We start from the raw sequence: 27,904 nt of genomic DNA, 5'->3' as shown, positions 1-27,904 counted from the left end.
GTTTAAGGCACAATCTACGAACCCGAGGTGGATCTCGAGACTATGTCATGCTGATTAGCTAACCTAAGTGTAAATGCTTTACAAGGTAATTTGATGCAATTGGACCAAAAAAGTGTTTTGATGATTTCGACTTGCCGCCTGGGGTTAAATCTCGAACGTGCCTACGTACTCTCGTTTGAATGGGAGATCAAAGCCGACGTAGTTCAATAAAGCCTATTCAAAGGCATCTTGAAGGGGTATGCTTCATGCATGAGTGTGTGTATGCTTCGTGCATTTTTTAGGCATTTTGCCAAAGATTGATTTTTTTTGTTTTAGGCATTTGTTGCCAAAAGGTGCTTGATTGGGCAATTTATTGCCAAAAATTGATGTTTGGGCTATTTATCGCCAAAATGATTGATTAAGGCATTTGTGCCAAAAGTTGGGCAATTTGTTGCCAAAAATTGGTTAGGCGATTTGTCACCGAAATGATTAAGGCATTTGTGCCAAAACGGGTTTTTGTTGGGCGATTTGTCGCCAAAAAGGTTGTTATTTGAATTATAGGCAATTTGTTGCCAAAAACGATTGATTAAACCGTAGGCAATTTGTTGCCAAAATGTGATTGATTAAACTATAGGCAATTTGTTGCCAAAAACGTGATTGATTAGGCTTTTAGCCACAATTATTGATTAATTGGACTTTTAGCCGAACTGATCGAAATAAAGGCAATTACACCGTAGTTATTAATTAACTAGGCACTTTAGCCAATATGTTTGAAGTTTAGCATTAATACCACGATTATTGATTAACCGGGCATTTTAGCCTAAACTTATTTACTTAAGGCAGTTTGCTGCCAAAATGATTATGGTGTGAATGCAGTTGTTTAATTAGAATTAGGAGTAGAAGAGAATATGTACAAAATGCTGAAATTAAATAGGCAGGGTTTCGTTATTACCTGAGTTAATCGTCGGCCTCTTCTTAGCTTCAGCTTGAAAATTCCAGGTTAAGCTCCTCGTTTGGAGAATATTAATTAAAATTAATTTAATTAAGTGACCAAATATCACAATAGCAGAGTAATAAAAGCCTACACTAAATGCAGAAAAGCAGTAAAAGAACCGCAAGGAGCGTAGGAGAGAAGAGAGCGTCCGTTAACACAGACTGAGTGAGTAAAACTGTCGATTCGGAGCGTTATTTATAGGGAAAAAACAGGCTGGAGGGCGGGTGCTACCGCCGTGGACCGCGGGCGCTCCCGTCGTGGCCTGTCCACTCACTAGTTTTTTGTTCCAAAGGCTTTTTTCGGGAGTTCCGTACCTCCAAAAAATATTCCGGGACCAGTTCCGCGATCCTCGTAATTTTCCGGACGTTTCAAGTACCATATTGGCATACTTTTGGTGAACTTTCCGAATGGCCTCCGGTCCTGCCGGACTATTTGCAGTTAGGGAAAACAGGCTTTTTGAGCCTCAAAATTTGAGTATTCACAATTATATGGGACCTAACTTATCAAGTTTTAATCTTTTTTGGTCAATTGAGACTTCTAATCAGGAAGAAATACCAGACTAAATATGTTTTCTATTGAGATTTTATTTCTTCCTTAAATAAGTTAGATGATTTTCCTAATTAGAATTGATAACACCCTAAGAAGTCTATATAAAGAGATATCTCTATACTATCAAAGGCCATTATTCCATATTCTATTCTTTTTTACAAGATTTAAAGTAATCAAGTTGGAGGTCAAGATTCAAAGAAGCGTTACAAGTCATTTGTCAACTAGTTTTTATTTTTAAATTATTCTTATTTTATTTTCATTATTCATGATGTTTATGGGAATATTTATAAGTTTATTCGGATTTAGTTTATTCACTATGTTGAACTAAATTTTTATACTAAGGATTTGATGTAACTTAATTTCGATTCTAATTCATAATATCAGATTTGGTTTTCTTTGTTTATGATATAATATATTATTTTGCTTAATGCTTCCAAGTAGAGTTTCTACGTTGGATTAATTTATTTCATTAATCACTATCAAGAGAAGGGTTTTTGCTATGAAAAAGGTAATAAATTTCATGGGTAATAACTTGATATGGAAGCTATATAGTTTAACTCATGAGAGGTTTATCAAATAATCATATAACTAAATGATTGAAAACATATTTGGTTAGACGATTAGGAGATATGTAATTGAATTGGGTTAATGTTAATAAATACATTTGGATGACTTATTAGCGATTTTAGGATTATTTCTCCTATGTTGAACAATTAAAATTGATTACCAACTAATAAAATAAATTGGATAAAATTAAATGAAGTCAAATTTCCTAGTAGCTTTTATCCCTTAAATTTTTCTCTACAATTACTTTGCTTGATTTCCTTTTATTAATATTTAATTTAGTTATTTTATTTTCATTTTGCAAACAACTTTCTCAATTGTCACTTAAATATAGTACGATAAAATAATTTCAGTACTTGTTATACAATTCTCGTGAAAAAGATACTTTATTCGCTTTTATTATTATTGTAATTTCGTGCACTTGTGAATTTGTCTGTCAATTTGAATGATTGAGTTTAATTGAATGGTGAACAATATTAGTTTTTTTTTTCCCTTTATATAAAAGTTACTCCGTATTTATAAATCATACATTTTTAACTGTATTTAAAAAATATATGTTAAACATATTATATATAGAAATTTTTGATTAAATCATATTGAATGTGAATAAACTTTCTAGTTCAATGAATTCTTACCTTTACCGTTTCAACAACTAGGCCGATTTTCAGAACATCGTTATAGATAATTAATAATACATTATTATTAATTTTTTATTAAAATTTTATATTATAATCCATGTAATGCATGTTTAAATGTCTAACGTGTTACTCTCTCCTTTCCAAAATTATGGCCTCACTTTTGGAATGAATTAAAAAGGATACTGAGCCATATATATGAGACGGAGAGAGTTGGCTTTTCCACAATACTCTTATATAATAATTCTTGTAAGTAATTAATATTAGTTGAATATTAAATTGTGGACAAAAAACCTTAAGATAATTAATTTTGGTATACTAACTATTCATCGATTTTGAAAGTTTCAATGAATTATTAATATACAATTTTTAGGGTCTTTAGGTGTATATGTGACAAAATAAAAAGATTATAATTAAATGATTTAACTTTTCTTAAATTTTATGAAATTTTTCTAAATCAAGAAGGAGGGATTAAATCCAAGAAAACACCACTTGCCTACGCCATATGGCCCCAACCCTATCATCATCAAATATACCCCTAACAACACTTGAAGGACTATCAAGGACATGCAAACCACAACTAAAAGAGAGAGCAGCATTAGCCAACTTTATCAACAACTTTGTTTCCTTTTTGATAACTTTCTTTATCAAAACCTACCATCTTCTCTACATCAAAAGCCTACAAGCAGACACCATAGTCTAGTACCTTAAGGACGTTCGATCCATTGAGTTAAGAAACGAGACTAAAGCCTGGGAATCAGTTTGAACTTCCACCAATTTGAAACTCTTTTCCCAAGCTAATGATAATCCTTGAAAAATGCCCCATAACTAACAACCAACACAATACATTCACTAATGTTCATAACGAAACTAGTTACCCATCTTTCCCCATCATCACGAAAGGCTCCTCCATATACTGTAGGTCCTAGATTCCCTTTTGAACAACCATTCGTATTAAGTGTTACCCAAGACTGAGGAGGAGTAGACCAACTCACAAACACAGTCCTGGCAGTCTCGCACCAATTAAAGCAATCAAACCATTGACCTAAGCATGCTCGAACTCTCTAGCTTTCTTGAGAAGACATTCCTTCAAAATACAAAAAGTAGAGGATGGGTTGAAAATCCTCTCATTTCTGCTTTTCCAAAGCCACCAAACCACTGTTATAAATAAGATATTCCAACTACACCCATCAAATGAAATATCACTTCTCGCCAGATTGATTCGCAACCAGTCCCGCAAAGGTAAGTCATAGAAACCAGGCATTGATCATAGAGGATGAAAAGTATCCTAAACACCCTTCGGCCGACTATAATTCCTCAAAACATGGACCACTAACTCCACCTCCATTAAGCAAGCATCATAGTGAATTTGATTAGTGAAGCGGCATTCAAAGCGCTCCTCAATACACATCACATAACCGTGATAAACTTTCCACAAGAATAACTTGATCCGTTGCGGGACTGGAACATGCCAAATCAACTTCTAGTCATTCAAAGATAAGCTAGTATTCACTTGGCAAAAAACAAATAAGACCACAATACCGTGTAACTACTAGTAGCCAATTAATCCTACATGACACCATCCTAATCTTGCTCTTCATTATTTAAAAAGTAGGCGTAATGGAATTTAATACTTGCTTGGGTAACTTCCCGTGTGGCTTTTGCCAGTCCTAGCCCTCGTTATCTTTCCAATAATCCCAAATAAATCGACTAAGTTCTAGGTTAGAGACAGGCGCAATAGCCAAGTCAATAGGGGGATCAACATGCAACCAGTTATCCTCCCAAAATTGATTTGACCGATCATTTCTAATATCCAGCACAGTACCATCCCTTACCACTTTCATACCCTCAATATTGCTTTTGATACATGTGAAGAATTAAAGTATTGTGGCCGGAAGGTCAAGCATGTTTCTTAGACATCAAAGTGTATCCCTAAAAGACCTAACTGGAACATCCTTCACCTCCACCGGGACACCATGCATAACATCATCATCATCTTGTTGGACCTTTTTTGTGCTTCTTTGAAGCTAGTTGTTTTCCTCTCTAGGCCTATCTTTGTTGACATAAATCTCCTCAGAGCGAGTCGCCATTATTTTGAATTCCAAAAGCAATTTCTTTCTATAATTTTCTTTAATTATACAAAATAATAAAATTACACATATATATTGTTAGCACGATACCTTTGTGAAAAATTTTTTTGGTGTGAACTAAAAATATCCTGACCTCATTAACAGGGACCGTCTAATCCGGTTCAGGATTTAGTTATAGTTAAGACTCCTCACTCTTTCCTAAATGTGTATTTAATTATATCGAATCCGCGAACTCTTTTCATATGCCAGCCTACATTGCTAACTGAGTCACAATACCTAAGTTAAAGACTATAATGTTGGGACTAAGTTTATGTCACTGTACAATATCAGGAAATATGCACGCGTTAAATGGCGTATATCATAGTAATAATCAGTGTCATCTTCCGCAAGTGTACAAACGAAGAAAAGAAAATTAAAATGAAATTATCATTTCATCGTCTTCTTTAATAAATACATCATTATGTCTTTCTTAACACGCGCCCCTTTCTACACACACATAGACCAGGGAGAGAACTCTCCTAATTTAATTTGATTAATCTCTCTCTCTCTCTCTCTCTCTCTGTGATCAGGTCTAGGGTTTCGAAATATTTGCTTCTCTCACTGTTCCATTTCCCTATTGGATGAAGTATTATTTTAGTACTGGTTTTAATTTCTCTGCCTCGATTTCTTTAAAATTAGGGTATCAAATTGGAGGCATGATGCTAAAGGAGTTGTAATTTGGTTTTATTAATTGGATTTTGCATCATGGAGAACGGTCACGATGGAAAATTAGTTAGTAAGATGTCGGGATTAGGGCTTAATGATTTTGCATCTTCGTCTTCGAATCTTGATTTTAATGCTAACAACGGGACTATGGCTACCATGACTTCCACCTCCGCGACCAGCAGCAACAGCAACAACAACAACGACAGCTTGTTTCAGGTAATGAAAGCTGTAGAAGCTGCCGAGGCCACCATCAGACAACTGGTATGGTATTTTACGTGCAAAGAAATGATGGGCATGCTTTGGTTGCTTGTTTTTTAAATCCATAAGTCAGAAAATGGACACTTCGAGACTGTAATATAGTTTTTAGTGGAGTCACTATTCTTTATCTTTTTAGTTTCATATATTTAAACACGGGATTTTATTGATAATGAATGTAATGAGGTATTTAGGAGTTTTGGTCCTTTTTTACTTGTTGATTTTGGCATGGAAAGAATGGAGATTGGCTGGTAATATTTTGCATTGTACCTTCTCAGGTAGAAGAGAATACCGGATTAAGGACTGAGAACACCGGATTAAGGTCTGAGAATACCCGGTTAAGGACTGAACTCCAGAGGACAATGAAGGAACTCAAAAAATATGTAAAGCTCCTATAGTTTCTGCTAATTATCCATTCAACTTTAATTGATATTAACTTATCAAATCAAACTGTTTTTGGGTTATCATATTGCTTATGTAGGTCCTGTTTGGCATCAACTTTTGAGGTATTGTTTAGTGTTTAATACTAGTCAAATGCTACCTCGGTATTTATACCATTCGGTAATATAGTGTTTATACTAGAATTTAGAGGTTGAGCAAGTGGATCATGGAACCTTACCTCCCTTTACATTTAGCTAAAGGCTATTAGAACAAATGACAACTACAGTGGTTATGCTGATTCTTGCAAAATCCTACAATAACTGGAAGTTACTGCAACAGCTAGTATTGCTGAATAGGGCTGTAGTTTTGTCTCCTTTAGTTTTTGAGAGTAAATTTTAATGCACAGGATTTAAACTGGTATTGGTCTAAGTACATGATTTTAATACCATGGGTATCAAATCATAATTTTCCTCTGAACTGGTTAGAACATATCAAGAGATATGGTTTGATTTAGTAAGTGGGTGATGATTTCAATAGAATCACGCTAACAATAGCATCGTGTTCGAATACGATGACATGACATGGAAATCTAAAATATACTTGAATGCATATGATATTTACTTGCACATAATAAATTCCTTTTGAAAATATATTGAAATAAATACCTTGAAACTCGGGAGCTGCTCTAGATTCATTGTGAGAAAATATATTAATATAGATGTATGCTGAACAATTTCCCAATTCTTAGTTTCTCACTGTGACATAGTATTCTTACTATAAAGAATAGGTAGTTTCTCAAAGGAGTATATATGCCTCAAACTGTCTACTCACTAACAGAGTAAGTAAATTTCAGCTCTAATCACCCTTAAGTGTACAATTACATGGTACATAATTTAGCTCCAATCTAGAGCTGTTGTGAACAGCAGCTGTTAGGGTATATTTGGTACCTTTGCTTTTCGAATTATTCTTTTCCATTATAATTTTAGTGGCATCTCATTGATTTTACAATTCTTTATGATTTACAATCAAGTCCATGTTGCTATGTGTAGTGGGATTTAGTCTTCATAAAACAGTCATGTCCCTCGTCTGTGGATCTTTACACATTTTTATTGGTTGTGGCATTTGGCAGAAAATTGATGAATCAATGGGCCAAAGATCTCATTCTGTTGATCCATGGAATGAGCAGGTTCATGGTCCTTATGATCAATCAGTTCCATCTGTAAGTGATCTAGAATATAAGGTTAAGGGGATCGGCACTACTTCTGCAGCTGATCCATCTGCCACGCTGGTTCTCCACCAAGATTTAAAGCCTAATAGTGAAGATCCTGCTATAAGGAGTCGGGTTGAAAGCCACTCAGACATTAGCAAGATAAATGGGACTCTGAAGGTGCTTCCTGTAAGGCAGGCACCTGTTGATAATGCTGGTTTCTCCCAGTTCTCGTCACCATCTGCGGCATCGCTTTCCCCAAGCAGGTATTTTGAATAGATTAAAGTAGTCTTGGCAAAGGGTAAGTACAGATTCCAACAACATTGCATGTTTATGCTAGGTATCAAATCGAAGGGGAATATGATCCACGGTCAAATTTGTCTGGACATGGGCTAATGCAAATGGCTGAAGTAAATAACCCAAGTGGTCTTTGGAAACAGGTATTCAAAATATTGCTCTTCAAGGCCTTTAGACACACGCATGCATGTCTATAGTGCAGGTCTTCTTTATAAACTTATTTACATTTCTATAGGACTTTGTTCTCAAGATTAGGGAGCATGAAGACGAGATTTTTCTGTTGAGGAAACATCTTGCTGACTATTCTTCAAAGGTAAATGAGCATAAGCAATAATCACTTGTTTCCTAGGTTCCCTTAATGCTTCTATGTTCAATAAAACCTGTGCTGTTTGAAGGTCTAATAAATAACATTTGTTGACAGGAAGCACAAATACGAAATGAAAAATATGTCCTGGAGAAGCGCATTGCTTATATGCGCCTGGTATGCTGGCCTTTGCCTTATATGCTGCTAGTTTGTCCTCCTCCCCCCACCTCCACCCCTCTACTCCTATCTCATTCTTCTTCTTGTTACCTCCCTACACTTGTTTGGCAATAATCCAGTTAAATTTGTTGGACTTCCTGCTGTTAGGCATTTGATCAACAACAACAGGATCTCGTTGATGCGGCATCAAAAGCTCTCTCATACAGACAAGACATAATTGAAGAGAATATACGTCTGACATATGAATTGCAGGTTACTTTACTCACTACTGTATTTGTTTATGTTTATTCTTTATCATCTTAGGTACTTGATTTACTTTATTGTATATTTTTACACTCATTGCTTGGATGTTTTACTTGTTTGTTCAATTTTTCATCAAAATTGGATCCTACTTTTTAATTTGAAATTCTTTCTGTTTTCAACTATTGATCATCTATTCTTTAATGTGCCTTTCTACCATATATGTTGTTAGTTCTGCTTGTATATTACTATCTTGAATTTAAATTTTTACCAAATCTTTGCTAAGTTGAAAGTAATGTTTGTTTGGAATGTACTGACAAATTCTTCCTTTCCTTTGCTTAGCATGTTTTAATAGTCACTGTCAATTGATGTTGAAGAACACTTCTCAGGCATCTGTCTCTTAAAGTTCTTCTGAAAAGTTACTGTAAATTTGATGATGTTATGCATGGCTTTATGATTACCATCAATTTAGTGGCTGGTCATATGCATCTATCCTTTTGTTCTTTTAGTTCAATAAAAATTTGCCAGAGTTACTTTTGAGGTCCTTAATTTCTTCTCGCAGGCTGCACAACAAGAAAGATCAACATTTGTTTCCTCTTTGCTGCCTCTTCTTCAAGAGTATTCTTTGCAGCCACGAGTTCCAGATGCCCAGTCTATTGTTAGCAATGTCAGGGTCAGTATCAATTGTTTTGAATCGTGTCTATGAAGTTTTTTATGCTTTTATGGTGTAAGAATTTTTTTTGAAGTATGCATTTAGTTAGTATGTTAAACTTTTTTTTATTTATTTTGACTGCTATTACTTGCTGCTTGCAAATGAATAATTACTTTTTGTTGTTAAATGAATATGTATATTTTAGTGATTCTTGTAGCATACCTCGGGTTTAAGGCTCAATGATCACTTGGTAGTGCCTCTATCATTGCCTGCCTGACTCAACTAAGGGGCACACTTTATTGCTTGGGCATGCACCTTTTCTAGGTTTAAGGTGCGGCAAAAGCAGGCCTCTATTTTTATTACCACCATTCATGTTCTTAGTTAATTTTTTTATCTATAGTGTTGCTTTAAGTTTGGACATTAGTTTATGATGTGTTATGAATTTGTAATACACCCAATTAAATAGGCATTAACTGAAAAAAGGACAAGGATGGTAGGTTTTGTGACATTTTCAATTGAAAGCAGCAGGAATGAAAAAATAATGAAAAAGAGAAAAATTAGAAACAGGAAAAGAAGAAAAGAAGAAAATAACGATCCAAATGGGGTTTAGACAATTTCTATCTGGATTTGAAAAACAGAATAAAATCTATTGTGGAATCAGAGTGAATCATTTGTTTATATCATGAATTTTTTCAAACCATTAGCAAAATCACTGGTATCAATAGTAAAGCAAGGGTGAATTAAATATTGAAATTAGTAATAAATAAACAACTTAACTGTCTGTCTGGATGGGGTGAGGGAAGGGTAATTAATGGAAGGTTAAGGAAGGAGAAGGGCAAGGAGGATTATAATAAAAATTTCGTGTTTGGGAGAAGCTGAATTAATCGAAAAGTAAAGAAAGGTGATTTATATTCTTTATGTTTGGGAAGAGTTGAAGTAAGGGAGATGAAGCTTACTCTTACATGTAAATTAATTTACATGTCTCACCTCCACCTACTTACACCCCAAGTTCCACTTTAGACTCATATTGCACAGGTGTGCACTTGTGCTTTAGGCTCCTGGACTCTTTTGCATCTTGATTTGCCTTGTTTCTTCACTAAACTTTGGGAAAAATTACGATGTGTTTGAAAACCTTAAATTTAATCAAATTTCATATAAGCCATAAAATAACATTTTCAAGCAAATTTCCTTCGAGCTCATCTTTAGTTCTCCTAAATCTGGAATAAATTAGAAAATTATACTGAAAATTAAGAACAAGTGGACTAAATGTTGAAGATCAAATGAAATTGCTCAAAAAAAACAAATATCTTATGGATCTAAAGAATTTTAATTATATTAGCCTTTTAGCTTTTGAATCATTTTATAAATTTTTGGATATTTAATACTTACAATAAATAGGTATAAACGTTAATAAAACAGTGGAGAAAATAAGATAAATATAAATTCTTCCCTATAGCTTTTGTAGGACTCTCAATGTTGCGTGTATAATTGCATAAATTGAACTAGTCATTCTCCATTTTTTCCCTAATTAATTTGCTTTCTTTAAGCTAGTTAATGAAATGGTAAGATTAATACTATCTACATACATATAGAGGTTCCCTGCCCTGATATACATACATATATGTAAAAGTAAGTAATATGAAAATATGATGATAGAAAATTTAAAACTAGCCAAAAGTTTACCTTTTCAATATTTGTCTTTGATAAAAATAAACATGAAAAAAAAAAAATCATACATTTTGGAGAAGTTGTCTGTGGTTGGGTTATTAAGAAGGAGAACTGATAAGGGGGAGTTGTTGGTAGGTGAATAAGGGAAGGAAGTAGGAAAATAAATATCTCTCTGCTCCCTTGTGAAAAAGTCTCAGCATTTGTAGGTCGAGTGGCTGTTAGGCCTGTTACACTTTTATTGAGAACAGCTGAAATGGCAGTTACACTTGACACATTGGCATTTCATGATGATCTGAATCAGGTGTTGAAAAATCACGTCAACCTTTCAAAATCTGTCATGTAATGGGGTATTATACAAACCCTGCCTCTAACTAGTCTGTTCCCCCTCCCCCCACCACTCGCGCTTGTCTTGTGTGGTGTTATCTTTCCCACAATTCACATATCTCTGCTTTGTTTTCTGTACTTCAAGTATTCCCCTTTCTTTTTTAATTAATTAATCAATGACTTATTCTTTTCTGTTTTATTTTAATTTTTGCTATAAGTTGTATACACATTCATTGCTCGTCTTCTTCCTCAGGTTCTGTTCCGACATCTCCAGGAGAAGCTCATTCAAACAGAGGTATGCTATTATATCTGAGGTTGTCAATAAAAATTACTTGCTTCCTATCTTATTTTGGATCTTTAACTAGTAAACAGGTGCTATTAATATTGAGTATCCTGTTGCACTACTTATTGACTTTCATAAATGGATTCTGTTGATTATCATTTTTCTTTGGCTCCAGTCAAAGCTCAAGGAATCCCATTATCAATTGACACCTTGGCATTTGGATGCCAACCACTCAAATGTTGCTCCTCAGTCACCATCTCATTCAACTGGTGCAGCATTTCCTTTTATTTCCTCTCAGAACAAAAGTGTACTTGAATTGGTGCCCCAGCCAACATATGCCCACGGAAAGCTATCTCTGTCTTCTCCTGATCCGCAGACAACTGAATGGGGGCTGTTGAATCACCATCAGGGAGATTTGGGTGGTGCTGTTGCAAAAAATATGGAACCACATGATGTAGGGAGATATTCACCTCTTGCAAGCAGGTGAGCCTGGTCAAATGGAGACTGCTACTGTGAACTGAATGTACAATTACAACCATCTCCATTTGTTGGTGGGTTCTGTTTTCATTAAATTCTTATGTTGGTGTTGGTAATATATGCATGATCATGGTCTAAATGATGCCTCTTAATTTGTGTGGATAATAGACATTCCCTGACATTAGCTGTCTTGCATCTCTGCTGCAAAATAATTAAGCTGCCTTTACTTTGCTCATTTTTGAACAAATATTGTTGAGGTCTTCATTTGCATATATCTTCTTGGCCAAAGTTGTGTTGTTTTGTGAAATAATCATTAATAATTTTGACAATTAAAACATTTCTAAGCTTCTTAAAGTCTTCTTCATATGGATCAAAGGAACAAGGCGCATTAAAGCGCAAAGGACTGCTGGAGCCTAGGTGTGTGCCTGAGCTAGGTGAGGTGAAAGAAAAGCATAAATCTGAAAATTATATTTTAAGATATCAGAAAAAATAAGAAAAAAAAATCAGATATACATGGAAGAAACATGTAAATCAGAACAAGAATCAGCAACATAATGACTTGTATTTTAAGGTATTGGAGTTAAGAGAGAAGGGAGTAGAAGCAAGAACATTGAAAAAATACGGAAGCAGGAAAACAGAAAGCAGATAAAGGAAGAGAAATTGAAAGAGAGAGATATATATCTGGATGGCTGAATGGCTGTTGGCCAGAGACTGGATTGCAGGAGTGGAGCCAGGGGCAGCTGCTGGATGGAGGAGTGAAGGCTGAATCGAAGAGCACAACACTGGTTTTTGTGTTGCACTCTGTTTCTATTATTTATTGTTTATTTATTACATAAAAAAAATGCTGCTTGGACAACTTTATATTGAAAGAAAGCCCTAGGTGACAGTTTAGGAAAAAAGATAGAAAGGTACACGCCTATACTTTCAACAGGAGGTTTCCCTGGTCTCTTTCATGAGTTCCTTTAAGAAGTCTTTTTGAATTGCGTTATTCTTAGATGAAAGTCTTCCCAAATTTGACTTATCGAGCCATCTGCTGCCTCAAGAGTAACAGTCATCATTATCATCCTAGTACCTTCCATAGGTTGACACTGGCGGGTGCGGCAGTGAGCTTTCTATACTTGTGGGTTTATGCATGAACAAATCTTTGCCCCACTAGCGTGCAAGTTACATGGATTTGCATTGCTATTTGTCTCTGACTGCAGAAATATTCTTGCTGGAAATATACAATTTACATGTAAATGCATTATGGTGGTTGGTTATCTTTTATTGTTTAACAGCTTAAATCTACGCACAGTTGGATGTCCAAAGTTTCTACAGTGTAGTTTCTATCAGTGAATTACTTAGATGATCTCTCTTTCTCAATGTTGCATTGACCCAATATGTGGCTGTTTTCCAGGAACTCTGCGACACAAGATATACCTGCACAGTTTACAGTTACTAGGGGTGATTCACATGCTGTACATTATGGAGAAGAAACTGGCAATAAACAAGTTACTTTTCGTGAGCCTGTGAGCAATAATGAGATGGATGATCCTGATCCAGAGCGATACCAGAATGAGAGAGAACCTTCAGGCAATTGGGGAACTACCCACCTCGATGATCCGAGCTCCTCATATTCACCTTACCTACCTCCTGTTCTTGAAGAACCTTCTTCGTCCTTTTCAGAGGGTTAGAAAAGCTTGGTTGTTGGTCCATTTTTTCTGCCTAAGTTCTTGGTTTAAGCCCTGTTGTTGATTATCCCAAATTGGCATGCAGCTGCTGATGATGATCCATTGCCAGCTATTAAGGATCTTCAAATTTCAGGTGAAGCAGTTCCTGGACGAGAACTCCAGGCATGTGGATATTCCATCAATGGGACAACCAGTTGTAACTTTGAGGTATGGGTTCAGGATTAGCATTTGGGTTCAGGATTAGCATTTGGGTTCCATCTGTTATTATGGGTGTATTTCTACATAAAGTTATTCATATTTCTTTAACTGCTTGTTGCACGGTTAGTGGGTACGCCATTCAGAAGATGGATCTGTTCATTATATTGAGGGTAATCTTTTCGTCTCTCCCTTGTGCAATTTTTTTTTTCTGGTTTTCATTTTCCTCATGCATAACTGTTCATTAAGGAAAAGGATATTCTGATTACAGGAGCAAAACAACCAACTTATCTTGTTACTGCTGATGATGTTAATTCTTACCTTGCTATAGAAGTCCAGCCTCTGGATGACAGGAAGCGCAAGGTATAAACTTTTGGCTGTGAAAGAAGGCTTCACAAGCCATATATTTTGCAACAACAGTTGACCTTCATGTCATTTTTTTTTGTCTCACATTCTTTTTGTGCCTGTACATTCATGGAATGTGGCAAAGCATTGATGTAGTTTGTCCGTTGGAGTCCCTGGTTTATTGTTTTGGTGAGAACTAGTGAATTTTGACTTGGTTATCAGATAATATGATTATTGTAATATCAAATTATAACCTGTGCATGCTATGTGATTCATTCTCTTAGTTCTCTGGAATGGTGAGACATGACTAAGAGGCAAAGAGATCTTGCAGTTGCTTCGAGACAGCCTATACGTCTGATCCTTCTCTTTGCTGAAATGGATGCGAGATTCGGAAGAGGCTAGGTGCTATCCCTCCTTTCATTTTTGTTCTCTCTTCTTTTTTTTTCCATTTATTTATCTTCTCTCACTTGCTACTGGAATTGACCCTTACGCTCTTTACGTTCTTCCCCTCACTTTTACACTCCAGCTCAATCTCTTCTTTCTACTCCTTTCTTTATGGATGCCCCTCTATCTCTGTTGGCTGTTTTGGCATTTAACACTGCTTTGGCAGTGCATTGATTGTCTCCTACAGCCATTACGTCAGATGTGCAACTGATTTCTGTCGTTTCTTCTTTGTCTGACCTCTCTCTCTCTCTCTCTCTCTCTCTCTCTCTCTCTCTCTCTCTCTCTCTCTCTATATATATATATATATATATATATATATATAGTAATCTGAATCTCTTCAAATATCAGTTATAGCACCTTATCTAGTGATTATGTTAACATCCTAATTCTCTCTCTCTTTCTCTCTCTTTTTTTTCCAATACCAATTTTAGGGTTGCTTTGATAGACTTCTCTAAAACAAAATACTTTTCCTTCGCAGATGTGAATTGTTGGATATAGATCCAATTTGATTCTTTAGAATTTCTTTCTACCGTTCCTGGTGTTCTAATTACAAACTGAAACAAGCATTAAAAAATTTAAAAATTAAGGTTCAACTGTTGGTTCACCGGTTAGACTGTAGGGGTTTTTTTTTATAATTAATTATTTTTTCTAAATAATTAAACAATGTAAAAAACAAATTTGCATGTGTATATGTGTAAATATGTTTCTAATTTTTATAAATATTATGATTTAACAACTTGAATATTACTTAAGATGAAGCTATACACAAAATATAAAAAATTAATTGAATTTTATCCTTTGGCAGTTGAACTGCATGGTTTGATTAAAAACTTCGTGGTTCAACTGTGGTTAGTGTGGTCAGTCATTTTTTCAAGTGAATCACTTGTTTTCCCTTGCGATCACAGTGCTGCTGGTCCAACTGGCTGGCAATTAGTTCGGTTCTGATAACTATGGTTGCTTGAGTATATGAGGTTCTCCTATTGCTGTTGGCATCAAGTTAACATCTTAATATTGTCAAAGTGCGCTTAATTACCTTGGCATCATATTGGTTTTGGACAAAGAAAAATATAAGATAGGAAGATTGTCTCGAAATTGTGCCCTTCCTCCAATTAGTTGAAAATAATGGGATTTAATTTTAATTTTCTGTTCTGCACTAACCACCATCATGTACAAGCAGTGGCAAATTTCTTTTAAGATCATACAAGCACGGACTGCATCGCCATGCTGTAAATAAGCAATTGGACTAGGATAGCATGGGGTTGAATGCATCTATTTGTCTGTCTGCTTGTACTTGTCTTTGATCGCTACTGCTTGTACTTGTCTTTGATTGCTAGTGTACATTTCTATTTGTTTGTGCATTACATAAAGACCTTATAAAGCAGCCTTTGCAAGGCCAGCAATCGGATGGAATTGCTTGGTTGACTTTCACAAAAATATTGCATCTTACTGTGTTCATTTTCTGCAATCTAATCATTGTAGTGTTATTTGGCCTGCATACAAATGGGAACTGTGGTTTTGGCCGATTGGGATAAAGATTTACAAAATGAATATGTAGACATGCGAAGTAAAGTGCATACAAGTGTTGACTTAAGTGAGGATTTTTTTTGTGGATATATGTCTTAAGTTATATTAAATTATTTTATCATAATATATTTCTTTTTTTTTTTTTTTTCCTATTCACAAATGTTTCCAGGGAGATGTCGTAAGGGTGTTTGCAAATGAGCACAGAAAGATCGTTTGTGGTTAGTAATTGTATTATTACTTCTATATGGTCTGCATGAAGTTCTGTGGTTGTTTAATTTTTTGCTGGAAATTTTTGATTTCATAATCCTTGTTAATCAAGAATAATTGTATTTCCCTGAGTTGAACTAGCAACTGGCAGTACATCATAGAAACATTGTTTTGCAAAAGTTGCTGTTCTTGTTATTGAGTTGCTAGAATATTGCTTACCAATTACAACAGCCTCCTCTTAAGTCTAGATCTTGATTTACTTGTCTAATATGTGCTCATTTTTTGACATATGAAGTCGTGATAAACTTGAATTGTTTACTTGGATACAAAATGGGGTTCTTATGTTTTGTGCTTTACAACCCTTTTTCCCCATATCCTAGCAATAAGTGTCCTGACATTAATTTAACATCATGCAGTTTACATCAAAATTGTGAACTCTAAGCTAATTAAGAGGCATAAATTTATCATACCACATATTTCTCTCACTATTCCGTTTATTATAGTTGTTGAGACATGCCTTCTGTCAAATTGTTCACTTTTTGGTGTGAATATTAATTTGTTTTCCTTTGCAGATCCTGAAATGCAGAATCATGTTGAGAGAGCTTTTCTCAGTGGTCATACTTCATATAAAGTATCCTTATCGGTATGACTTCCCAGTGTGTTTGGTGTGCATATACATGCATTTCCTTATTCTTTAATTTGTTCTCAAGCTATCACCAGACCATTTAACATCATCGTTGTATATGTATGAAGGAAAGGCATACCTAATGTTACATGTGTATCTTATGTTACAGACTGGATATCTTGGTATATGGGAACCAGCCACTTTGGCAATTAAGAGGGAAGGTTACAATATCAAGTGTAGTGGGTCCAGTGGTTTTGTGGTGAATGAGAAGTTCTCACAAACCACAGAGGTACAGTTCTTCACTTATTTTCTTTCTTGTCCTGTGTGAATGCCTAGATTCTAGAATTCTGGACACAGCTTTTAGGACATGTATCTTTAAATAATTTTGAACAGCTGGTAGGTCTTAATTTTGGAGATTTGAAGTGAGCTGATTAATTGAAACTTCTATTTCTCCCATTTATTTTAGGTTAAGTTTCCTGCTTTAGTAGAAAGCGAAAGGAAAAGGTGCCTTCTTGAGTACCAAAAGTTTGTTCAGCTTGGAACAAGAGAGAGGAAGTCCTTAAAAACTATATCTATGTGCAGTTTGGTCTGTGAAAACCCTGCTGAAACAGAATTTTCTATTATGCTTTCTAGATGCCGAGTTGAGACTGCAACATACCATATGGAAGGCATTGAATACCTAGCTTAATTCAATTTTTAGTATTGCTAGATTAAGTTAATATTAATTTGATCAGAGCAGATATTGGAAACAAAGGATTCATATAGCCGACCCCTACTAGTTTTGAGACTAAGTCTTAGTTGTTGTTGTTGCAAGATAACAATAATGGAACCACATGACAAAGACAGAACAGTAACTGGATCTCCCTACATTCTTGTTCATTATCATCATTAATAAGGCAGGTAGAAGTCCCTGAAATAAAAAATGTTGCTGTTCCCACAGCTTGTTTTAATCCTTCTTTCAGTGTCTCAAGGTTTCTTGTTAGTTTGCAGGATAGTGTACCTGCATTCAAACTACGTGTCTAAGATTGACGTAGCTTGTTTAGGCAACTGTCATGTATATCAATTTTTCTTCCTCTCTTCTTTTTTTTTCCCCCTTGATAAAAAAATTGTTGAAAGTATGATACCCTTGTATAGTCACTAATGACTTGATTTTATGTGTTACTAATGAGTTTCTCTCGGGAGAGGACATCTTGTTTGGTTAAAGGTGAAAGGAGACGAAGAGGGGCAAAATTATTATTAGAAAGACAAGATACAATTTAGTGTACTTTTGGATTTCTTTAAAAAAAAAAGTATATATATATATATATATATATATATATATATATATATATATATATATATATATGACAACCAGATAATAATGGTTTTGAATGTCAAGCAAGTGGTTGAGAAAGACTTGTGCATGTGCTAGATGACCTGTCAAACTACGATCATCTTATAACAGTTGTTCTAGCTTGTTTTTTTGGCAGCCAATCAATATTACCTTTTGCCAATTACACCTTCCATACTATCACGTCACTTAATATCTTGTTTCATTATTATAATTTTTCTAGGTTGTGATCCCATACGGACAGCCTGCAGAATTCATAATTATCAGTTCTAGCAATGGTCAGCATGCCTTACGGGTGGATAACAACTCAATGGATACTAGTTGGTGAGTTTAAATTGTTTCTAAATGTTAATGTGTTCCCAATTTTTCATTATGTATAAACATGGTGCAGAGAAAAAGAATAAAACTAATCTTATGGAATAATTTAATCCTAGAAACAACTTATACAATATAATCACCAGCTAAAGAAAACAACTTCTTAGGTTTTTTTTAAGGAAAAACAGAGGCAAAGAGAATCTTTTCTTTTTCTTTTTCTTTTTCTTTTTTTTTAATATCTGATTATTGCAAAATCATTACCCTTTGGAGGAGAATGGGATGCAGACTACTGATGGTGATTAATGAATCTTGATGCATGAGTAAAAGGAACCAAGTATCTTTGTCAGCATAGAAAATACAGTTACCTAAACTTTTCATTCGACGTTCATAACTTCAATTATTACTTACTTTTGTAGAGTATTCATATATGGAAACTGCAAAAGCTACAACAGGAGCATAATTTCTAAAAATGGAAATAACAATAACATGATAAATTATCATGAGAAAGTTGGATTCTCATTTTTGCTTTTAGAACTTTTATAGTGATTTGAAAGATTTCTTTGTAAATAGCCATGTGGAGGCTGAAATGATTGGTTAATTTGTGCCATGTTCTTAATGCCTATATGCTCTAGTCATCTAAATCAGATTCAATTTTTTCTAGTACTTCTCCTCTCTTTCCTTCTAGGTTTATTTTACTCTTTTTCTTTTTCTTTTTTTTTGCAGTTCAAGAGACATGATTGTGTTCATCTTCAGATTATTTAACAAGCGGGTATAAAATTCTTAAACTTTGTTTACTTTTTGGTTACTCTCTCTTTAGTTTGAATGTCATGGAATTCTCTGACCTTTATTTTCATTTCCTTTTCCATGTAAACTTTGAATTGTTCCATTATGTTTCATTTGGGAATCTATGATTTCTTGTTTTTTTTTTTTTTTTTTTTTTTTTTTTTTTTTTTTTGATTGTTTATTTGTTTGGTAGTTCTTAAATGGTTTTCTTAAAATAAAAGCTAATGCCCGGAAAGATTCTCACAGTTTTGCACATTCTATGGTTTTGTACAGCTCTTTTAATTTCATTTATTGCAGTTTTTATGATGTTCTACAATTCTTTTAATTGTATCAGTTAAGCATGTAGACTCGTTCTTTTCTTAGAATTTTAACCAACATTAATCCTCATCCAAAGAAACCCAATGGTTTGTTTGTAAATAAAACTAGAGTTTATTTACAAGTTGAGAAGTGCAGTTTAATTTTGTTTTTTTTCCCATTCTTCTGATAATGGAGTTGTTCTCATGTTTTTTAAAAGAAAAACTATTGCATGTAAGTGCGTGCATGTGGCCTGAATTTGAACTCCTACCAAGTACATTGTGAATCCTACAGCTTTCTAATGGAAGATTTGGATTGAGAGTTAATGGTGGCTAAAATTGTAGCCACTAATTCATCAGTGAATGTGAGTTCATCTGGCATGCATTGGAAGTTCATCCGTAGTTGCTTTACTTGGCATTTAATGCAAAGTGCAACAACATAACTTTTCCTACTTAGTATATAATTGTGAAGTGCAATAGTTGAACTTCAATTACCTCCAGCAAAAGTTGCTAGTTCACTTGCTAACCCAAATTGAGTCGGAATTGAATCAAATTGTAGGGTTTGTTATAAACTCAAAATCAATTAAATTTGTCTACATCCATGTAAAAAAAATTGTATATATATATATATATACATAGCGAGAGAGTGACAGTTGTTTTAGAATAATTTGAAGTATAGAGAGTGACACTTATTTTAGAATTATTTGAAACTGAATGTGTTTAAAGCCTTTAGAATTTGTTGTTGATTTTATTCAAATCCAAATTCATAAACATTTGATGCATCCAAATAATGGATTTTAATCAAATCCAAATGTTCAAATACATTATCTTAGTTAACATGTACATGTACTTGTTGGTTCCTTTGTAACAAATTGAAGTTGTCTCTTGAAATTAAGTACTAAACTGATTTATCGCAGACAAGATTTACTACAAGTTAGCATCAAGTATCAGCATCATATTTAATGTGTGAAGTGCCATCTCAAAGCATGTATTCTTAAGTTCCAATCTTCTTGAACATTGCAGGCTGGTGAAAGAAAGAAAGGGAAGAAAAAAAGTCTATTCTTTCACAAGTGAACATTTTTTCGGCTGCTCCGGCTTGGAAGATAGCATATGTGCTGTTGAGGGTGTATAGTCGTGCATTTTGAGGACCAACCGTGACGTGTAGATTTCAAATAGGTTGTTTTTATCTCATACGCAATGAGCATCAGCTGTAACCGCACATGTATGCTTAAATGCTTATTTTTTTGGCATCTATATATCATATTTCACTCTCTTGATTGTGTCCATCCTAAGAAAAAAGAAACTAGTAATATAATTTAAGCTTTAAGTAAAGTAAACAAGATGGTTGTGCAAAATCACCTCCTTCCATGCTAGTTTTGATATTTGCATTTGCTACTGGAGGGGCAAATGCTCACTCTTTGCTTGATTTATGATTAGTGCTTCATTCTGATGGACAAATTATTGGTTGGAGAAATTATCGAGTAGAACCCGCACATTTGCTAATGATATTGCTCATAGGTGCATGGATCTATTAAAATCATGGACTTGTAGCTGTGCTCCATGACAGAATTTGATGGTGTCCCTTAGGTGTGAGCAAACTTTGGAAAAAACTAAATTCAGCTATTCGGTTTGAAATCTTCCATAATTTCGGTTTTCGGTCTTTGGAACGGTTATTCCAAAACATTTATTTTCTGAGTAAAAATTGAACTATTTGACCAAATTGATGCGACCCGAACTGAACTGACCAGTTTGGTTTGGTTTTTGATTTTATTTCGGTTTGGTTCAGTTTCAAAGAAAATTTATTTTTGGTTCTTATGGTCGGGTTTGAAACTGAACTGCCGGTTGGCACACTCCAAAATATTGAGGTTTCAGTTGGATTTCACTTTTTTGTTACCTTCTGATAGGGTGGTCCATGGTATAGGTTGGTTCAGTTTGAAGCTTTACTTAAACTAAATATCTATGAAGGTTAATAAAAAAAATTTTAAGGGAAAAAATATGGCACGGTTTAAGTATTTTGGAAAATACAACCGGTCCGTCTTTGTATTTTTTTCAATTTATATAAAATTATTTTAATTTTCACTTTTGTTAGACAATGCAGTCATTTTGTGCAATTTTGTATTCAAATCCCATTAACCCAATACCTAATGACCTAGTCAAAGGAAAGAGAAGAATTTTAACGCAAAAATACCATCTATCTGACGTGTATGAGATAAAAGAGGTATAATCTTGGAGCTCATTTGGAAGAGGAAAATTAAATTAGGATTTGCGATTTTTGACTCGTGGAATTGAGAAAGAGATGACTTTCTCAAGTGCTGCAGATAGCGAATGGGAGGGAAGGTTTGCGTACACACTTTGCAAATGTGCTAAAAGGGCAGGCATCTGCATCTCAGAGACAAGCGAAAAACAGGAAAAAGCACTATTATTATCATCAAAACAACGAATACCTTTCTGGGTTGTTGCAAGTCCGTCGATGCCATGTCTGGTGTGGAGACTGCTAGTCGGGCGATGGTTAGTGATTTTGAAGCCTGGATTCAAAATTCTCTGGTTCGAGATATGCTGGATGTAAGATGTGGTGTGGCATTCGAGGGAGCAAAACAGGAGGAGTTGGGGAAAGTTGAAGAGAATGGTTGCATGTATTTGGCAATGAAGATGGTATTTTTTGACTTTCATCAAATTATGAAGAAGTTGTAGAATGGTTGTTACGAGGTTTGTCATTGAACGTCTGTTTAGTGTAGTTGGTGGTAGGTTGTTAACTAGAAAATAAGGCTTGGGTGCACAGAGGTTTTTTGTACGGTTAGGCAGCCTTTTGGTACCTTATGTTGGGTATTGATGACAAAGTTAATCTTACGGAGAGAACATTTCTCATCCTATAATATTAGTAAGTAGTTCCTACAACTTAAAAATATTATCATTCCTTCATCTGTTACAAACATTAAATGATATCTACACAATAAACTCATTAAATTCATATGTCAGAAATTATTCCATAAAACTAGTAGCTGGTCACTCTAGACCATTTATACATCCTCTAATCTATAGAAATACAACAATGAACTATTCTTATCAAAAATTTAAAAATCAACAATTAACTATTTTGTTAAATAAAATGCCTAAAAGCTAATGATAATTGAAAAATATATAAAAAATTATTTTTTACCTATAACTACGTATAATACTCCCTACACCTAACACCATAAATTCACTTTTCGGTTTAATTTGTTTGCAAAAAGCAAAAATTTTGTTTATTTCCTTTTTTTCTTCATCTGTAAATCTAACTTGGTTCTTTGTCAGATACAGATGGGACAGATTAATTCAGTTACATTTTTTTTCCCCATTTTCTGCGACTAGAATTTGAATGCTTCAATCCATTTGTAGGGTAGAGCATTCAAGCAAATATGACCTTTTTCTTTGCTAATTTGTTTACGTTCAATCCTTTAAATATATTCAATTTACTAAATTTGTCATAACTCCAAATGTATATTGATAATCCTTTTTTTCTCCTTTTTCTAGACCCGCACATTATTTGAGCTAGTATTTACTCGTGCTGCTCGAATTCTACAATTTTATTATCATCTTTAGAAATTCAAATAACACTCTAACAAGTTTTGCAATCTTTGAGAAGAATTTTCAACACTTCATATGGAGAGGTAATTCTCGTCAGATCTCCTAGCGGTTCTTGCTGGAGTTCTCAGGTTGTGGATGATCATTGGCTTAGAGAAGTGCGGAGGAGACCATTGGAAGTGTCAAAAATCACGGGGGCAGTTAGAATTGCAAAAGTCTTGTCCAACATGGGCTGTGGTGTGGACGTGGTAAGGACATAATAGCTTCCTTAAAAATTATGTGTTTTCGCAATAACGAAGAACGACTATTTGCTGGTCATGCTAACACTATTGGGTTGGGCCATGAATCAGATTCTCTCACTATTGGAGATGCAAAAGGAAGAAGGTTTGATGAGGGAGACTAAATTGGCCTAGAGTTTGGAATTATGGGTGGCATATTGGGTTTGGTTTGTACTAATATTGTTCCGATGGGTCCTAGGTCCCAAGGCCATGGAGCCTAATGAGTTGCCTTTCATGGAACTATCGTGGTTTACGCAATCGACATACAGTTTGGCTCTTGAGGAATGTTATTTGTACATATAGGCCCACTTTTATTTTCTCAATATAAGCAAAAATAAACAAAGTTAGAGTTGATGGCATAAGGAGAACCTTGGATTATGAAGGTTGTTTTACAATTGATAGTATTGGACTCAAAGGGGGCCTTGCCCTTTTTTGGAAGATCAAATAATAATCGTCTAATAAGCTTCTCATGGTACCACATTGATGTTGCTATTTCCCTACCCCATTAACCTCAATGGCGTTTCATGGATAATTTATCTAAGAGTCTTTAAACTCTAAGACTTTTCCTTATATTCCAAATAACACTTATATTGTCATCATCTCTAAGAAGAAGAATCCTACTTCGATGGTGGATTTTAGGTCGATTTCACTATGCAATGTCCTTTACAAGTTTTTACCTAAGGTGCTTGGTAATCAAATAAAATAGGTCTCGCGAGATTTAATTTCTTTCTGTTAGAGTGCATATATTCTTAGGAGATTGATCATTGATAGCATTTTGGTCGCCTATGAAATAATTCACTATCTGAACTGAAAGAGACAGGGTAATGAGGGAGCAGTAGCCATAGAAGGTAGATATGAGTAAAGTATACGACCAAATAGAGTGGCCTTGTTTGCACTGTGAATTTAGTTATGTCATGTGTTTCTACAGTATATTATTTTGTTTTATTTGAAGGAAAGGAAATAGGGCCTATTTCTCCAGCCAGAGGCTTGTAATAAGGGTGTCCTTTGTCCCCTTACTTGTTTATACTCTATGCAAAAGGCCTTTCTTCCTTGATTAGAAGTAAAGAAATGTGTAATCCAATTCATGGTTATAATATTATAAGGGGTTTCCCTCGTGTTTCTTATTTATTTTTCGCCGATGATAGTCTTTTTTTTCAAAGCTACTGATGCAAAAGGAAGGCATATAAAGGAATGTCTTGACATTTATGAAAAAGCATCTGATCAAATCATCAATTACTAGAAGTCATCCATGTTGTTCAGTATTAATACTCTTCCAAATGTAAGGCAATCCATTTCGGCTATATTCTCAATTAATGAGACTTCTGATCTCAGTATCTATTTGGGGGTTCCCTCATAGAGTGTTATATTCTCTTATATTAAGGATAAAATTTGACAAAGAATATCTAACTGGAAAAAATTATTCTACAGAGAGTAGGGAAAACTATCTTGATAAAGTTTATTCTTCAAGTTATCCCACTTATGCCATGGGAATTTTCCATCTGCCCTTATCTCTTTGTACTGAGATCCAAAATGATGAACAAATTCTTTTAGGGTAACAGTTCATGTGATAGTGGAGGAATTATTTGGAAGAGATGGGAGGCCTTATGTTGTCCCAAGCTTTTGGGTGGGTTAAACTTCTATTGCCTCTATCAATTTAATAATGCTTTATTGGGTAAACAAGTGTGAAGGATATTAACTCTTCCCAATTCTTTGGTATATAGATTGTTCAAAGCTCGATACTTTTCATTCCTTTCTATTCCACTTAAAAGTTGGTTTTAATCTGAGTTGGGGTGGAGTAGTATTCATGTTGTAATTCCTTTTATCAAAGAAAGGGCTATTAAAAAGGTGGGAGAGGAGATACCATTTCAATTTGGGATAACATTTGGATTTTTGATGCAACAAACCCGAAGATAATTACCGATAAGCCCCAAGACTATACCCTTTAATTTTGTCTATTCTTTATTATCGGCAAACTATTTGAAGTTAGAGGTTGGATGTTCTTAATGCTTTATTTGAGCCAAAATGTTCAATTCATAGTGATTCTCCTTGTAAAGAAGATGATCGGATTTGGGTTGAAGAAAAAAGTGGCAGTTATGAAACTGACAGTCGATGCAATGAGGTCTTTTTGGCATATTTTATGAGGTCTAAATGTGCAGCCAAAAATTTTTTAAAAAAAACTTTTGTGGCTTATTGTTAATGATTGTCTGCTAGTGCACTCTAGACTAGTGGCTCAAGGAATTGAAGTTGGAAATTTCTGCCTAGCATATGGTGTCCCTAATGAAACCTTGCTGCATATTTTTCTTTACAAAGAATTCTCGGTCCCATATTGTAGCTAGTGTACTTGATTTGTTTGATTTGCAATAGCAAGTATCAATGAATAAATGGATGCTGAATGTGGTTTTGTGCTTACAATCTTTGATCTTGGTCTTTTCTGTTTATTTCTATGGTTAATATGGCAAAATATGAATCATGTATTGTTGAAGAATGTCCAATCTCATGTGCTGGCCCAAATTACCTCAGCCACAGCTTGGTTGTTTGCTTAGCAATTGGCACAGCTATGCCTCTCTTCTCAGCATGACAATGTTTCACAGGGATCTCTAGTTTGGACCCTTCCTTCTGATGGTTTTATTAAGTGCAATTTTGACATATCCTTACATCCTAATAACTCTTAGATGGGCATTGGCTGGGTGTTGAGAAATGCAGCTAATTTTATGTTAAATGCTTTTCAAATGCTTGTGCTAGGATCTCCAAGTCCCCAGCTAACTGAAGCTTTTTCATTCAATGAAGTGTTAAGTTGGGTTAAAGGCTAAGGACTTGCTAATGTTATCTTCAAATCTGACTCTCTTCTCCTTGTGCACGCTATGAAGAAGAACTCTTTTGATAATATCTAATTTAGAAATATAATTTTACAATGTTAACATTTGTTAAAAGAAATTTTAATTTTTCTCTTTATTTTGCTAGATGATCAATGAATAGGGTTGTTCATTTGTTAGCAACTCAGGCATATTCTATGTCTGATCTAAAGGAGTGGGGCATTGTCCCTCCTGATTTTATTATTAATTTTTTTGTTGTATGATGATTTACATTAATGTAATTTCTTTCCTTTAAAAAAAAAGAAAATAATAATTCTATTGATCATGATTTCAACACAGGCTCTAGCAAATTCTGTTAGTTCCAACGGTGCAAGAATCAGCTCGATTAGACGTTGTTTGGACCTCGAACGGACTCCCGTAAACCTGCAAACCCTAGAATCAAGCCAAAAGGGCAGGACAGTAATTTGCTCCAATCGGTGCCGGTAGTAGTGGCTGACACCGATTAGCCCCTATGCAGTACCAATTGAGCCCTGCCAGATAGCCAGCACCGGTACCGACACTGACATTGTGACATCCCGACCCGGCAAAGCGATTCTAAGAGGGCGGGTAGAGCAAAGCTCCTGACTAGCTTTTAGGATGGCAGGCTAGCTAGGGTAGTGGAATGCGGGACACATGAATGAATCGAATCATATATCGAAAAGGGGAAAACTAATCATTAGAGGCGCCTTTTGGTGGAATGGCTGGAGAGTTGGAAGAACTCCAAAGTTAAGCGTGCTCGCTTAACGGAAATCCTAGGATGGGTGACCTCCTGGGAAGTTTCCCATTTCACCTACAGGACAAAACCGTGCGGGTCTTGCCAATCTTGTATGGGGGATTTGACTTGATCTAAAGTGGACAATTCCTCTGGTGATTAGAGTCGGGGCGTGACAGTTGGTATCAGAGCCGGACCCCTCCAGTAGATGTATGGTTCGAGGACGAACCATGCGGAAGCTGGTGGGCCTGTGACATCCCGACCCGGCAAAGCGATCCTAAGAGGGCGGGTAGAGCAAAGCTCTTGGCTAGCTTTTAGGATGGTAGGCTAGCTAGGGTAGTGGAATGCGGGACACAAGAATAAATCGAATCATATATCGAAAAAGGGGAAAACTAATCATTAGAGGCGCCTTTTGGTGGAATGGCTGGAGAGTTGGAAGAACTCCAAGGTTAAGCGTGCTCGCTTAACGGAAATCCTAGGATGGGTGACCTCCTAGGAAGTTTCCCATTTCACATACTGGACAAAACCGTGCGGGTCTTGCCAATCTTGTATGGGGGATTTGGATTGATCTAAAGCGGACAATTCCTCTGGTGATTAGAGTCGGGGCGTGATAGACATGGTTGGTAGCGACCGGCTCAGGTTCAGCCTATAAATATGTCAACCCCTCCCCCGCCCTCCCCCACGTTTCAAGCATCTCTTATTGCTTAATTGAGCACTTCTCAAGCTTCAATGACTCTCATTCTCCCTTTGCGAATGATTCTAAGGCGTTACAGTCCGACTTTGCTCTTTTTTCTTAGTTGAGCCAAAGCCCGACTTGGTACCCAAAAGTCGATCATTTCGACTTTCAATCACACTTTGATCTTCCTAAGACCAAAGCTACTAGTTAATAAATTCATTAATTCGTTAATTAACAATATTATAAAGACTATATTAGAGTTCTCGTGCCTATTCTTTGCGTTATTGGAGAAAGATTCGACCTCCTTGGTCGT

General features: G+C 35.2%; 1 protein-coding gene across 8 annotated transcripts; it reads left to right on the top strand.

Moving 5' to 3' along the window:
* The first annotated feature begins 5,259 nt into the window (after positions 1–5,259).
* Positions 5,260–20,784, top strand: LOC105645470 (uncharacterized). 8 transcript variants are annotated; one of them, XM_089721249.1, is made up of 20 exons: positions 5,266–5,732; positions 6,050–6,154; positions 7,282–7,625; positions 7,700–7,799; positions 7,892–7,969; positions 8,078–8,137; positions 8,285–8,389; positions 8,940–9,050; positions 11,275–11,316; positions 11,480–11,787; positions 13,178–13,449; positions 13,537–13,658; positions 13,777–13,819; positions 13,918–14,009; positions 16,129–16,177; positions 16,739–16,809; positions 16,961–17,080; positions 18,345–18,445; positions 19,160–19,205; positions 20,536–20,784. In XM_089721249.1, exons 1-20 carry the CDS (start codon positions 5,556–5,558, stop codon positions 20,584–20,586), a joined length of 2,397 nt encoding a protein of 798 aa, XP_089577375.1. In that variant the 5' UTR covers positions 5,266–5,555; the 3' UTR covers positions 20,587–20,784. The 8 variants fall into 8 exon arrangements, 4 of the variants coding, with proteins under 4 accessions (XP_089577376.1, XP_089577375.1, XP_089577374.1 ...); XM_089721248.1 differs by having other exon boundaries at positions 5,266–5,777; positions 7,907–7,969; XM_089721247.1 differs by having other exon boundaries at positions 5,267–5,777.
* The last annotated feature ends 7,120 nt before the right edge of the window (positions 20,785–27,904 follow it).

The sequence above is a fragment of the Jatropha curcas genome, chromosome 5, assembly GCF_041381405.1.
Source record: "Jatropha curcas cultivar XTBG-Jc1 chromosome 5, XTBG_Jcur_1.0, whole genome shotgun sequence".
Taxonomy (NCBI): domain Eukaryota; kingdom Viridiplantae; phylum Streptophyta; class Magnoliopsida; order Malpighiales; family Euphorbiaceae; genus Jatropha; species Jatropha curcas.
Note: the sequence above shows the minus strand (reverse complement) of the source record. Positions and strands in the feature narration are given on the sequence as shown.